Source organism: Rhinopithecus bieti, unplaced genomic scaffold, assembly GCF_001698545.2.
Source record: "Rhinopithecus bieti isolate Rb0 unplaced genomic scaffold, ASM169854v2 scaffold_3878, whole genome shotgun sequence".
NCBI classification, from domain to species: Eukaryota; Metazoa; Chordata; class Mammalia; order Primates; family Cercopithecidae; genus Rhinopithecus; species Rhinopithecus bieti.
The window spans coordinates 4,984,038-4,999,346 of record NW_016805059.1 but is presented as its reverse complement, the minus strand read 5'-3'; the positions used below and the strand labels follow the sequence as shown (position 1 = coordinate 4,999,346).

Genomic DNA, 15,309 nt, shown 5'->3' with positions numbered 1-15,309 from the left:
CCTACTCTCACTTACTTTGTAGAGGAATCATTCATATAACTACAGGGCATTCAGCAAGAAGAAAACCCATGTGAGATCCTAACAGTACAAAGGCCAGCAAATGCTTGCATAGGTTTTGCCCACTCCCAACTGAAAGACAGTCATAATTAATCAAGTTGGTCTTTCCTACTAAGCAGAACTGTGATCTCAGAGCCTTTCCTGTCCTGTGCTCCAGGTAACCTCTTAAGAATCAACTGGCATTGGTATGTGGGACGGCTCCTATTCACCAGTCCTGGCTGACACTGTAGAAAGAATTAAAACATATATAAGTAACTGAGATGCAAGGCAGGTAGCACTAAATAGTTTCATAAAATAGGCACATATAAAGTTTCCTAACTTTCCAAAAGAAAAGAGAAGATTTCCTTAATTAAGATTATCAGGGGAGACTTCCAAGCAGAGTTGGTATTTGACATGAGCAGAATTTTGAAATCAGGAAAGGGCTATCATCAAGGTGATTTTAAAAAAAAAATTGCTTTAAATATGTATTGTAAAAGCAAAGCTGTAAAAAAAAACTATTTAAGCTCATACTTCTGCCTCTTAATTTTCATGTGAATAATTTTAAGTAATTAAATGGCATTTTAATCGGGAAAAATAGAAAATACGAAACATTCATAATTCTTAAGATTCTGAAAACCCTTCAAGTTTTCAGTATGGTAGAAATAGATTATTTTAGCTATTTATTTAAACTCAATTTTCTTCTTGTTTAAAAAACCATAACCTTTCGTTGTTGCTGTTTCTCTTCTTTTTGACAACTATTGCCAAATAAGTTTTATGGAATACTTGGGTTTTTCTTTCCCATGTAATGCTGGGCAGTTAGAAACAGTTCTGAATTCAGGTCACTTCTCTGTGGATAAGTATAAAAAACATACCTATAGGTCAGTGCTAACAAGGGGTCTAGTTAGTGCCTTAGGTATCTGTAGAATATATTTTCTTTTCATCACAAAACAAGTAAGACTAGATTTGGCATCCTTCTTATCCCAAAATGAAGCAAAACCACTTGAGTCATTTGGATTATGTCCAGGAAAACGTATTGACTCAGATAAATAAGGCCGGGCACAGTAGCTCACGCCTGTAATCCCAGCCCTTTGGGACGCCAAGGCGGACAGCTCACCTGAGGTCAGGAGTTCGAGACCAGTCTGGCCAACAGGGTGAAACCTTGTCTCTACTAAAAATACAAAAATTAGCCGGGCATGGTGGCAGGTGCCTGTAATCCCAGCTACTCAGGAGGTTGAGGCAGGAGAATTGCTTGACCCGGGAAGTGGAGGTTGTGGTGAGCCAAGATTGCGCCACTGCATTCCAGCCTGAGTGACAGAATGAGACTCCATCTCAAAAAAAAAAAAAAAAAAAGAAAAGAAAAGAAAGATAAAAAGATTATTTGTAGGACTTAATAAGTGAAAAAATAGAGAATAATAAATTGTGTCCACCATAAACATGTTCCCATTGGTCTTTAAAACTAGAATGTGTTATGTAAAAGGAGACAAAAAGAGTCAGAAAAAAAATTTAAACATGGCATCTTAGTAAAAGCTGGTTGTTCTTGCCTTGGTCCTTTCTAAAGAACCACAGAGGTTGCTTGCTTTCTTGGCAAGTATGTAATTAATTCAGGAAGTAGCCATGACTCTTTCTTTTTTATCGTAATGTGAGTTTTGCCTGTAGAGATGGAAGTGTCCTACTTTCACAAGGTACTTGCCTAAAAGTAATGGTCATTTTGATCTTTTGTAATCAGAGATGACAACAGGTGACTCTAAAAAGTCTTGAGATCATCCCCAAATGAAGATCTACACTCAAATATAGTGAACTCTTTCAGTTCTACATTTGAGGAAACCTTACTCTCCAAGTGCCTTGTACATAATACTTTCTGACTTGTTAATGAATATTTCTAGGCATCTAGGCATCATGACAATGGAAGTTAAAAATAATGTCCTGGAAGCCGGGCGCGGTGGCTCAAGCCTGTAATCCCAGCACTTTGGGAGGCTGAGACGGGCGGATCACGAGGTCAGGAGATCGAGACCATCCTGGCTAACACAGTGAAACCCCGTCTCTACTAAAAATACAAAAAACTAGCCGGGCGAGGTGGCGGGCGCCTGTAGTCCCAGCTACTTGGGAGGCTGAGGCAGGAGAATGGCGTAAACCCGGAAGGCGGAGCTTGCAGTGAGCTGAGATCCGGCCACTGCACTCCAACCCCGGGCGACAGAGCAAGACTCCGTCTCAAAAAAAAAAAAAAAAAAAAAAAAATGTCCTGGAGACATTTCAAAACCATTAGGTATCATCAAGATACAATTATGCTTACTATAGTGTTATCATTAAACATTAACTTTTTTTCAAAATCAGTGATCTGTATTGATACACATTTAGTAGCACTTTATTAGTAAGAATATGTAATTAACCACAGCACTCCACTGCTTGGCCATATCAGATCTTAGAGAATTTGGAGTTCTGTTGAGCTCCCTTCTTCTAATAGCTTCCCTTTTCTCTACTGAGAGATAAAAGAGTAATAGAAAACAGAGTAATAGAAACTACTTTTCTATTCATCAAACCCTTAGGATCATATAAACTCTCGAACTAAAATATCTTCTGAGGATAAATAAAAAAGCCCTTTTCTTATTTCTCACCTGCTGCTACCACACATGTGCACACATACATGCAATGAATTTCTCCCATTCTAAGTATGAAGTCCAGCCTACTCTTTCTAGTTATGTTGATGTCGTAAAATGATAATAAATTCTGAGCATCTGGCATAACAAAAAACTCCTACCCTCTGATCCAACTTTTAATGGTCATCCATCCTGTTAGAAATATAACTACAATGCCCATTCTTGAAATTTAGCAATTTCTTTAAAGGTGGGAAGAATAATATTATTGAAAATTATAGCGCTTCTTACTCATACTAACTTTTTTTTTTTTTGAGGCGGAATCTCGCTCTGTCTCCCAGGCTGGAGTGCATTGGCGCGATCTCTGCTCACTGCAAGCTCCACCTCCCGGGTTCACGCCATTCTCCTGCCTCAGCCTCCTGAGTAGCTGGGACTACAGGCGCCCGCCACCGCGCCCGGCTAATTTTTTGTATTTTTAGTAGAGACGGGGTTTCACCATGGTCTCGATCTCCTGACCTTGTGATCCGCCCGCCTCGGCCTCAAAGTGCTGGGATTACAGGCGTGAGCCACCGCGCCCGGCCAATCATACTAACTTGTATAGTATTTTATAATTTACAATAAAGGTATCTTTCACATAAGGATTTAATAACCAGATATAAGCCAAAAAAAGTGATCATTTAACAAACGATAAATCAGATTTATACAGTAATTTGGGGAAACACAATGATATGCAGTCTATCTTGTAGATTTTATTTCCTTTTTTTAGAATGTCTTAAATCATAGGTCTTGTTATAAATAACCTGCTCAAACAGATATTTTTTAATCCATAATGTTGATTCAAGTATTTCTATGTAAAACAAAATAATTTAAAAATATTTCATACAGGTGTTTAATCAGGAAGGAGAATTCATGTTGAAGTTTGGCTCAAATGGAGAAGGAAATGGTCAGTTTAATGCTCCAACAGGTGTAGCAGTGGATTCAAATGGAAACATCATTGTGGCCGACTGGGGAAACAGCAGGATCCAGGTAGATCAACGTGATAATGTATATGGTTAGAGTGTTTGGCATTTGTTAAAAGTGAAGAATTTGCTGTCCCCCAAACTGGAATGTCTTCTCTTTTCCTTTGGTTAGGACATAGGACCATAGATACTCTCACCAGAAGGACCAAACTCAGCAAGATGGAGTAGAAAAAATGTTACCAGAGTGAAACCCTCTAAATCGGGGTTTTAACCTGGACCCCACAGACCCCGCAAAGGGTCTGAAGATAGAATTCAAGGGGGCCATTGAACAAAAATATTACATTATTATTTTATGAACCTCTGGCTGAAAATTATCATTTCCCTTAATCATGAATATAAGCAACAATCATAGTAATTTTAGTAATGCCTATGACTTTGTCACCAAGAAAAATCACAGAAATTTTCATATCATATCAGTTGCAAAAATCTTGAATTGTCACTTATTCTCATCACTACTTCAAAATTACAGTAATTATTAGACCCATTACTATTTCTTATTATTTAATGTGCTAATTTTTAGAAGCACACCCATATTGCTCTATCATAATTTAGTAATATTTCAATAGCTATATTTTAATATGATTTTTTACAATCCATGTGTTTTGTTTTATGAATTTAAAAACACTATTGTGCTAAATGACACATGAGTCAAAGAGGAAGTCTCAAGGAAAATTGTAAACTTTATTGAACTGAATGAAAATGCAAATAGAACATACCAAAATTTGTGGAATTTAGCAAAAACAATGCTGAGAGGGAAATTAATATGCTAAATACTTCTATTAGAAAAGAGGAAACATTTTAAATCAGTGATCTAAGCTGCCACCTCAAGAAGCTAGAAAGAAAAGAGCAAATCCCAAACAAGCAGAAGGAAGCAAGGCCAAAATGAAAGGCCGGGCGCTGTGGCTCACGCCTTTAATCCCAGCACTTTGTGAGGCCGAGGCAGGCAGATCACTTGAGGTCAGGAGTTTGCGACAAGCCTGGCCAACATGGTGGAATCCTGACTCTACTAAAAATACAAAAAATTTGTCGAGTGTGGTGGTAGGCGCCTGCAACCCCAGCTACTCAGGAGGCCGAAGCAGGAGAATCACTTGAACCCAGGAGGCAGAGGCTTCAGTGAGCCAAGATTGCATCATTGCACTCCAGCCTGGGCAACAGAAGGAGACTCTGTCTCAAAAAATTAAAAAAAAAAAAAAATGAAATTCAAAAAAGAAAAGCAATAGGGAAAATCCATGAAATAGCGAACTGGCTCTTTGAAAAAATAAACCAGGCCGGGCGCGGTGGCTCAAGCCTGTAATCCCAGCACTTTGGGAGGCCGAGACGGGCGGATCACGAGGTCAGGAGATCGAGACCATCCTGGCTAACACGGTGAAACCCCGTCTCCACTAAAAAATACAAAAAAATAGCCAGGTGTGGTGGCGGGCGCCTGTAGTCCCAGCTACTCGGGAGGCTGAGGCAGGAGAATGGCGTAAACCCGGGAGGCGGAGCTTGCAGTGAGCTGAGATCCGGCCACTGCACTCCAGCCTGGGTGACAGAGCGAGACTCCGTCTCAAAAAAAAAAAAAAAAAAGAAAAAAGAAAAAATAAACCAGCAAAACTCTAGCAAGACTGACAAAGGAAATAAAAGACACAAAATACTAATGTTAATACATGTCCTGTAGACATCAAAAGGATAATAAGGGCATTCTGTGAACAACTCTGCATACATAAGTTTGACAACTTAGATGAAATAGACAACTTCTCAAAAAATACCAACTCCACAACTTCAGTATGAAATAATTTGTATAACCCTATAACCTATTAAGAAAAGTTAATTCATAATTTTAAAACACCCAAAAGAAATCTCTAGACTGAGATGATTTCACCATGGAATTCTACCAGATGTTTAAAGAATTTAGTAACAATTGTATATAATTTCTTCCAGAAAATAGAAGATAAGAGAATACTTCCCAACTCATTTTCCAATCAGCTTTTGAAGCCCTGTTACCAAAGTCAGTACAAAAAGGAAAACTACAGACCAATATTTCTCCTGTGTGTAAAAATTCATAAAGATATATTAACAAATATAATTCAGCAATATGTAAAAATCGCTCCATGACCAAGTGGAGTTTATTCCAGGAATGCAAGACTGGTTTAGTACTAGAAAATCAGGGAGTCTCTGACCTACTCTGGCTTGGGAGACTGCCCTTTAAAAAATAAAAATAAAGAAAATCAGTCAATGTAATAATCCATCATGTTAAAATTCTAAAGAAGAAAACTAAATGATCATATCAATTGACACTGAAAATCATTTAACAAAATTTAATACCCATTCATGATAAAACTCTCAGAAAAACTAAGAAGAAAGACTCTCAACTTGATAAACAACATCTATGAAAACCTATAGCTAACACCATACTTCATAGTAAAAGACTGCATGCATTCCCTGTAGAGCAAGGATGTCTGCAAGGATGTCTCACCATTCTTGTTCGATATAATACTAGAAGTTCTAGCCAGCACAAAAGGTAGAAAGGAAATAAAAAGCTTACAAATTACAATGGAATAAATTAACCACTCTCACTGTTTGCAGATAACATGATGTTTACATAGAAAATCCCAAATAATCTACAAAAAAAGTTCCTACAATAGGTGACTTCAGCAAGATTGCAGAATACAAGATCAACATACAAAAATCAATTATGGTCGGGCATGGTGGCTCATGCATGTAACGCCAGCACTTTGGGAGGCCAAGGTGGGAGGATTGCTTGAGGCCAGGAGCTTGAGACTAGCCTGGGCAACACAGGAAGCCCCTATCTCTACAAAAATAATACAAAGATTAGCCAGACATAGTGGCATATGTCTATAGGCTCAGCTACTCAGGAGGCTGAGGCAGAAGGATTCCTTAAGTCTGGGAGTTGGAGACTGCAGTGAGCTGTGATTGTGCTACTGCACTACAGCCTGGGTGACAGAGCAAGACCCTGTCTCTTAAGAAAAACCAAAAACATCAATTATGCTTTTATAAACTAGCAACAAACAGTGAAAACCAAAATTAAAAATACAATACCATTTAGAATCACTGAAAAAATATATACTTAGGTATAATAACAAAACATATTCAATATTTGTATGCTGAAAACTATAAAATGCTGGCAAAAGAAATCAAAGAAGATCTAAGTAAATGGAGAAACAACTGTGTTCATAGATTGCAAGACTCAACAATGATGTCAGTTGTCTTCAATTAATATACAGGTTTAACACAAAATCTCAGCAGGATTTTTTGCAAATATAAATCTTATTTTAAAATTTGTATGGCAAGGGAAAGGAAATAGCTAAAACAATTTTGAAAAAGAAGAATAAATTGAGAGGAATCACTCTACCCTTACTAACCCATAGGGTAAGCTATATGACTTACTATATAGTTACCATAATCAAGCCTGTGTAATATGGTGGAGGAATAGACACATACATCAGTGGGACAGAATAGAGAATCTAGAAATCACTCCCACAGTTGTACAGCCTATTGTATTTTGACAAAGATACAAAAGCAATTCAATGAGGAATGATGGCCTTTTCAACAAATGGGACTGGAACAACTAAGACCACCACAGAGGAAAAAAAATGAACGTTAATTTGTACAAAAAGTTGACTCAAATTGGACTGTAGATTTAACTGTAAAAGATAAAACTGGCCAGGCGCGGTGGCTCAAGCCTGTAATCCCAGCACTTTGGGAGGCCGAGATGGGCGGATCACAAGGTCAGGAGATCGAGACCATCCTGGCTAACCCGGTGAGACCCCCGTCTCTACTAAAAATACAAAAAAAAACTAGCTGGGTGCGGTGGTGGGCGCCTGTAGTCCCAGCTACTCGGGAGGCTGAGGCAGGAGAATGGCGTGAACCCGAAAGGCGGAGCTTGCAGTGAGCTGAGATCTGGCCACTGCACTCCAGTTTGGGTGACAGAGCGAGACTCTGTCTCAAAAAAAAAAAAAAAAAAGATAAAACTATAACATTTTTTAGAAGATAATGTTTGAGGAGAATAAACTTTTAGAACAATTTAAGAGAAAATCTTTGGGACCTAGGGCTCCGTGAAGAGTTTTTAGACATAATACCCAAACTATAATCCATAAAAGAAAAACAATTAACAAATTGGATTTCATAAAAAATAAAAGCTTTTGCTCTGTGAAAGATCCCTTTAAGAGGATAAAAAGATAGGCAACAGACTGAGAGAAAACCTTTACCAACTGAATTTCTGACAAAGGAATTATACCTAGCATGTAAAGATTCTCAAGACTCATTAGTAAAATAATCAAACAATCCAATTAGAATAATGAGCAAAAGGTGGCCGGGTGCTGTGGCTCACACCTGTAATCCCAGCAATTTGGGATGCCAAGGCAGGTGGATCACCTGAGGTCAGGAGTTTGAGACCATTTCCTGGCCAACATGGCAAAACTGCATCTCTACTAAAAATACAAAAATTAACTGGGTGTGGTGGTGTGTGCCTGTAATCCTAGCTACTCGGGAGGTTGAGGCAGGAGAATCACTTGAATCCAGAAGGCAGAGGTTGCAGTGAGCCATGATCATGCCATTGCACTCCAGCCTGGCTGACAAGAATGAAATTTCGTCTCAAAAAAAAAAACAAAAAAACAAAAAAAAAGGAAGAAAAGAAAAACGAGCAAAAGGCATTAAGAGAAATTTTACCGAAGAGGATGTTTACATAAAAAGATGTGCAATATCACTAGACATTAGGGAAGTACAAATTAAGACCATGGTGAGATATTACTGCACACTTATAAGGATAGCTAAAATTAAAAATATTAATAATGCCAAACACTGGAGAGCATGTAGAGAGACTAGATCTCTCATGCATTGCTGGTAGAAATGCAAAACTACAGTCAGCCTGGAAAATTGTTTGGCAGTTTCTTTAAAAACTAAACATATACTTACCATACAACCCATAAATTATACTCCTGGTTGTTTGTCCCAGAGAAATGAAAACTTAAATCCACACAAAAACCTGCATATTGTTGTTCACAGAAGGTTTATTTGTAATAGCCCAAAACTGAAAATAACCCAGATGTCTTTCAATAGGTTAATGACTAAACAAACTGGTGTATCTATACTATGGAATATGACTTGGCATTAAAACGGAACAGACTAATGATACACTCAACAACTCGGATGCACCACAAGGGCATGATGCTGAGTGAAGAAAAGCCATTTTCAGAAGGTTACATACTATATGATTCTATTTGTGTAACATTCTCAAAAAAATAACAAAATTATAGAGAAGGAAAACAGATTAGTGGTTGGCAAGGATTAGAGAAGTGAGGAAAGGGGAGTGAGTATGACCATAAAGATGTAGCAAGAGGGAGATCTTTATGTTGATGGGATAATTCTGTATATTGGTTGCAGTGGTAAATCACACATGATAAAATGACGTAAAACTGTACACACACAACGCAAAGTCAATGTATTGGGTTTTGTGTGGTACTATAATTACAGAAGATGTGACCATTGGGGGAAACTGAGTGAAGAGTGCCCAGGACCTTTCTCTACTATCTTTGCCACTTCCTATGAATCTATAATTATTTCAAAATAAAACTTTAACAAAAATAACAAAGCAGAAACTGACAGACCAAAAGAAAGTGATTTCACATCCAAATGTATGATCATCCCCTGTACCCACAAATCCCACATTTGTGAATTCAACCAAATACAGATCAAAATTTCAGGAAAATAATTTGTTAAATACAGTGATTAAAAATAATATGAATTGTAAAAATACATCATATTATTTACATTATATAGCATTTACATAGCTCTAAGTATTAGAAATAATCTAGAGATTATTTAAAATATATGGGGAGATGTGCATAGGTTAGGTGCAAATACTAGACTATTTTATATAAAGGACTTGAGAATCTGAAGATTTTGGTATCAATCTCCTGGGATACCAGGGGATGACTTCACATGTTGAACCATTGACTTCTTATAACCCACTCTTTTCTAAAAAGGAAAAAATAATTTCTACTGTCTCATTGCTGTTATGACTCAGGAACATTCTTCCATCATCTAGTTGCTGATTTTTTTCCCCTTATAATTGGGTGGGGGGGAGGAGATGTGAGCCTGGAAGTGGGAATAAGTGAAGATTTAACATGAACAATAAGGTTCATTCATTTTTTAAGCACCATCTAGGGCCCTTCCCACCCAATATTTGTTGTGACCACTATAGGAATACGAGTGAAAGCTAGCAGCCAATGGCATATTCTACTCCACCAACTGGAAATAGATGGGGAGAGGAGAGAAAGCAAGGTAAGTGGAGAGCAGGATTATAGAGACGATAGTGACATAAACAAAGACATATCCATAGATGGCTAGATGATTACTTAAGTCCTTTTTTTGTTTTGTTTTCTTTTTTTTTTCTGCTTTTTTTTTTTTTAAACAGGGTCTCGCTATTTTGCTTAGGCTGTTCTTAAACTCCTGGCCTCAAGGGATCCTCCCAACTTCATCTACCAAAGTGCTGGCATTACAGGTATAAGCCACTGCACCTGGCTTATGCTAATGTTTTAAATATAAAAGCATATATACTGGGCATAATGGGAGCACTTAGCACTTTGGGAGGCTGATCTTAGCACTTTGGGAGGCTGAATCAGGAGAATCACTTGAACCCACGAATTAGAGGTTATAGTAAGCTGTCTTCACACCACTGCACACCAGCCTGGGTGACAGAGTGAGACCCTGTCAAAAAAAAAAGAAGAAAAAAAGAAACAAGAAACAGAAAAACACTAGCATCAAGAGTTTTCTAACTCATGTTCAGCATATTACTATAACTTCTCCTATAACATTCTGACTTCCTATTTGTTTACAGGTTTTTGATGGGAGTGGATCATTTTTGTCCTACATTAACACATCTGCTGACCCACTCTATGGCCCCCAAGGCCTGGCCCTAACTTCAGATGGTCATGTTGTGGTTGCAGACTCTGGAAATCACTGTTTCAAAGTCTATCGATACTTACAGTAATGGTGGGCAGCTGGATACCCGCTTCCAAGGTCTTGCACTATAAACTGGAATGGATTTCTCAGTGTGGGACCAGATTATGACTAGGATTTTTATGCCAGAAGGAATCATTGGTGAACTTTCCAAGGTTATTTCTGAATGTAACAATTTCCTTAAAAACTGCTTATCCAATTTCTGTATTTCACCTTTAGGGTTAAAAAAAACTCTTCTACTGAATCTATAAACTGCAGTTTTACATCTGTGAACTATGGCTTAAGGGACAGGATTTATGTAGCTAAACTACTTTTGCAAATCAAACAGACACTTAAAAAAAAACAACTAGCATATGTAAAGGTATTTGTTAATCCTGTGAATGGTAGCTTTTGCACAGAACTTCCAAAAGCAAAACAAAAACAAAATCTATTGTAGTTATATACTTCATTTAACCTAGGTCACAAGACCCAGGGAATCTTCTAACCTCACTTTTACAGTAGGTATTACTCTTGTGACATTTTTTTGGTTATCAGCAACTACATACAAATTACTTTAGAAAAAGAAAGGCTGTCTTGCAAAATGATCCCAGCTCTGATTAGCAGGCCTCTGGAGTTCAGTACTTAAGAATCAGTGCAAATTTCTCAACCTTTCTGGGTTAGACAAAGATCCTTTTTTGTGTGTTCTTTTCACCACCTCTTTTTGGCTCACCTTGTATCAGAAAACAAAGTACATCTTCAGGGAAACCTGAAATTTCTAATGCTTTGAAAAGCATATTACAAAAGTAATGCTACCTTTTGGGAAACAAACTGCCCTGTTAACTCCAGATCATTGCACTGGAATGTAATCAAAAAAAGTTAGTCATGTTTTATGTACCATGTTTTCACATGTGTCTCTCCTCTTCCACTTCATGAAAGCGAAAGCTTTACCTCCTGCAAATGTCAGCACATGTAGTAGGACACCAGTATCCTAGGACAGAGAGCCATAAGTAGCCCTTTGGAGGACTGATGGTGTCAACCAAAGGCATGTGATTGATAAATGATTTCCCCTTAGAAAGCAAGTGTTACCAAAGTTGTGTTATCTTGAAAGCATTACAGATAAGGGCATGTTATGGTTATTTATCATTGTTTAATGAATAGTAGAGGTGTCAAGGGACTATGTATACATGATTAGGGTAAGATAGAATGTATTATATATATATATATATATACACACACATATATATAGCTGAATCTTTGGTGTATTGAAATAGGCAGCACTCTGAAAGACAGAAGCTTCGTCCAGCCATTCTTCAGCACATTCCTTTACTAAGCAGTTTAAAGCCGTCCTAGTGGAGCAAGCCCTAAAGCAGATTTAATTTTTGCCATTTTTCCAGGAATGATGGTGGTGGCTGACTTTTAGTCAGAAAATGGCCTTCTGTGCTTTCAAAAAAAAAGAAAAAAAGAAAAAAAAACCCAACAGGTCAAAAGAAAAGTTGAACTTGAGTTACATTTAATTTAAATATAAATGCATTTTGAGAAATGTTAAGAACAATTTAGTCAATCGTGCATCTGTCATTGGTACTGTAAAACAAGCTGTGGTCTATTTCCACTGTTTAATTTTCTACTCAGTTCTACCAAATAGGATGTCATGTTTGACATTTTTGATGGTGACTTGGGGTCTTCTTCACTGAAAGCACCTTAGAACTGTACTATAAGAAAACGTTTCCCCTATGTATAATTATATGAATGTGATGTTTATTGCTTATTAATTTATAATTCAGTCATTCTCTATATAGGACTTCTTAAAATTTAGAAGGGAAATCTAGCTACTTCAAATTGCCTATTAAATTTATTATGCCCAAATCAGCCTCTGAAAAAAGGTTTTTCCAGGAAGATTTACATTTAGGTTTAATATTTTTTTTTGTTAGGTAGAGTTTTAAAAAATATTTGAGCCTGTCTGTGATAAAGCTATAAAATTCATTTAACATTTAGAATGTTAAATGAAGACACTGTTTCCTAACATCAGTGAGATACATCTTTGAATTTAAACATTCATATTTACTGAGTACCTACAAGGTACCAAGTACTCTTTTAGGCGCTGGAAATACAGTGATGGACAAAATAGGTAAAATCTCTGCCCCTCAGAGCTGACATTCTGGGGTGGGAATTTCATTTTGCCGTGTACTAACATTTTCACAAAAGACAGGCTAGACTCTTGTCTAGATTGTTTAAAATAAACTTTTTAAATTGGTTACATTAATTTTAGTTTATTTTCACAAGTAAAAAATGGCTTTCTATTTAGATTCTTTCTGTCCCAGGCTGTTGGTCTTAAAACTAGTTAATTTAAAGAGGTTTTTTACACGACATTTAAATTATATTTGTGAACTTAGAAATTAACTTACAATCTAACTAGCCATCGTATCATATCCTATCAGGCTGGATATCTTAATAGTAGACTGACTACAAAGCTAATTTTTTTTATATGTCAATATTGGCACAAACTGGAATGAAAGAATAATTTGATTCAGACCTGCTCCACTATGTGTTGCTAAAACACATGCTATGGGCACTCCAGGAAACACTATATTTTTTCCAAAAAATATGTGGTTATATATATTAAAGTATAGATAACATTTCACACTTGGATACATATGTGCATTTACTGTATTTCTTGGTAAGCATATTTTTGGGGGAAAGTGCTGCTGATATGATACAAGTAGACAAAATTTAAGTGAAATTTTGTCACATTCTATGGAAAGTGGTTTCTGGTAAACTGAGAAGGATATTAAAATAAGTGGCTTTTTTCTGGGCTACCATTATTGTTTGATTTCTCTTTGTCAAGTGTATAGAACCTGTCATACATTCATGATAAGTAGCACTGAAAAATTACTCATTCAAATTTCCCCTGGGCACGTAAGGCAAAATATTGCCAGTTGGGATTTCAAGGTCAGTGACGATGTATTTCCTCCCAGTACAGACCCCCCACCCCCCCTTGCTGGACATGGGGAGGCAGAGAGTCACTTGACCATCCAGAAATACATGACTACAAGTCCTTTATGACTGTTTGCCATTTTTTTAATGGTACTTAGTATTTTGATCAAACTTTAGTCTCCAGAACTAAACAAGTCCCTAAGTTTCCTTATTTTAATTTACTGTGACTAGATTTGAGGCAAATAAATACTCCAGATCCATGCAGCTAGAACACACTTGCTTCCACTACTAAATATACAGGGTATGTCCTAACACGGAGTTAACTGGAATAGCAGTACACTGCAAGTATCTATGAATCCTTAGCACTGAAGGGTTAACAGAAATGCTTTGGTAATACCTACTTAGTTAATTCGAGGAAGTAGTAAATAAACATTAGGTAATCTGCAGATTACTTCAAATGGGAAAAATCTTTTTGTAAACTCTATAGTATCCTCTCTATTCACTAGCTTCTGAAAAGGGAGGAGTATTTTAGTTTGATAATTTAATAATTTAAAACAAGACATCTCCAGGTAGGATAAAATTAAAGCTATTTCATGCAAACATTATCTAATTTAGCTTAAAAGCAAAAGTGGTAATACTGTTGGTTTCTGTAAATGTTGCAGGGTTTTAAACTTTATAATTACTTTAATATTTTTGATAACTAGAAATCTAGTATTGCCATAAAGGAAACTAAGTGCCCATCAAAGATTTGTTTGGTATAAATAAAGAATTATTTGTTTTGTTTTCAATGACAGTAAGCTACAAATCATGATGCTATCTTAAAAACTTTCTAAAGATGAATTGTGTGGCAGTGATTGTGTGGTCTGTTTGTGGAGAATGTATGAAAGCTATTAATATTCTAGAATAGATTAATAAATTGGCTATGTTGTTCCAATGAATGTACAGCACTTCCATTAACTTTTGAAAGCAACACAGCCTTAAACTCAATGCTTTTGCTTTATGACATGGGAATGTTCTGTCATCAATGGAGTGTATTCTTGTAATAGAATTCTTTATATCATTCTCAATTCTATAGACTTTCAAGCCTATGTATGAATATGAAGGGTTTTTTTTTTTGCTTTGTTTTCTTTTTAGATTTTGTACATTCCATCTTTATAGGTCTGTTTCATATGTTTTGTGTATAGAACACTAAGTCTTGCACTCTCTAACATTGATACTGATATATTCTCATCATTTGTTCTTTTATGAATCCAAATGTTGACTGCCTATTTAAAGAAAAGAATGAACGCTGTGCATCAAAGTGTTTGTATGTTCGTAGCTACATACGTACCACAGTATTTTGGATGCTTTAGTCTACAGTGAAACTTTCAATTAATTCTGTCTTGAAACATAGGAGAAACAAGATTCATGTGTATCTCTTTACCATGCACAAAATCTCAAATCATTATAATAAAGCTTGTTTTCTCCATTTGCAGAGTGAATATTTATTTATTTAATATTTCTCCATTTGCAAAGTGAATATTTATTTAATATATTCTCTACCTGAAGGGAAACTGAAGAACGTCCTGGAATCTGTAGAAGATAGCAATACTGCAATCAGACTATTTATACTAGTGAGGAAAAACTGAAGAAAATTTTTGCTGGCTATGACATTAATAGTCCATTAGTATTTAGGATGTATCTTAAGTAGGAATTTGGAAAATCCTGATGCATATGTAGAACATGTACATTTAGAAAGTTATAGATATAGAAAAGCCTGACTACTTTTTTTTTTTTTTTTTTTTTTTTTTTTG

The 15,309-nt window shown here is 36.4% G+C and overlaps 1 protein-coding gene across 11 annotated transcripts in view; it reads left to right on the top strand.

Moving 5' to 3' along the window:
• Nucleotides 1–14,984, top strand: part of TRIM2 (tripartite motif containing 2) — a 196,719-nt gene extending 181,735 nt beyond the window's left edge. For all 11 annotated transcript variants that reach the window (XM_017871102.1, XM_017871098.1, XM_017871096.1 and 8 more), the window contains 2 exons: nucleotides 3,513–3,653; nucleotides 10,485–14,984. In XM_017871102.1, the coding sequence (XP_017726591.1) occupies nucleotides 3,513–3,653; nucleotides 10,485–10,637 (294 nt within the window). In that variant the 3' untranslated portion in view covers nucleotides 10,638–14,984. The remainder of the gene's footprint in view (nucleotides 1–3,512; nucleotides 3,654–10,484) is intronic.
• Nucleotides 14,985–15,309: the final 325 nt, after the last annotated feature.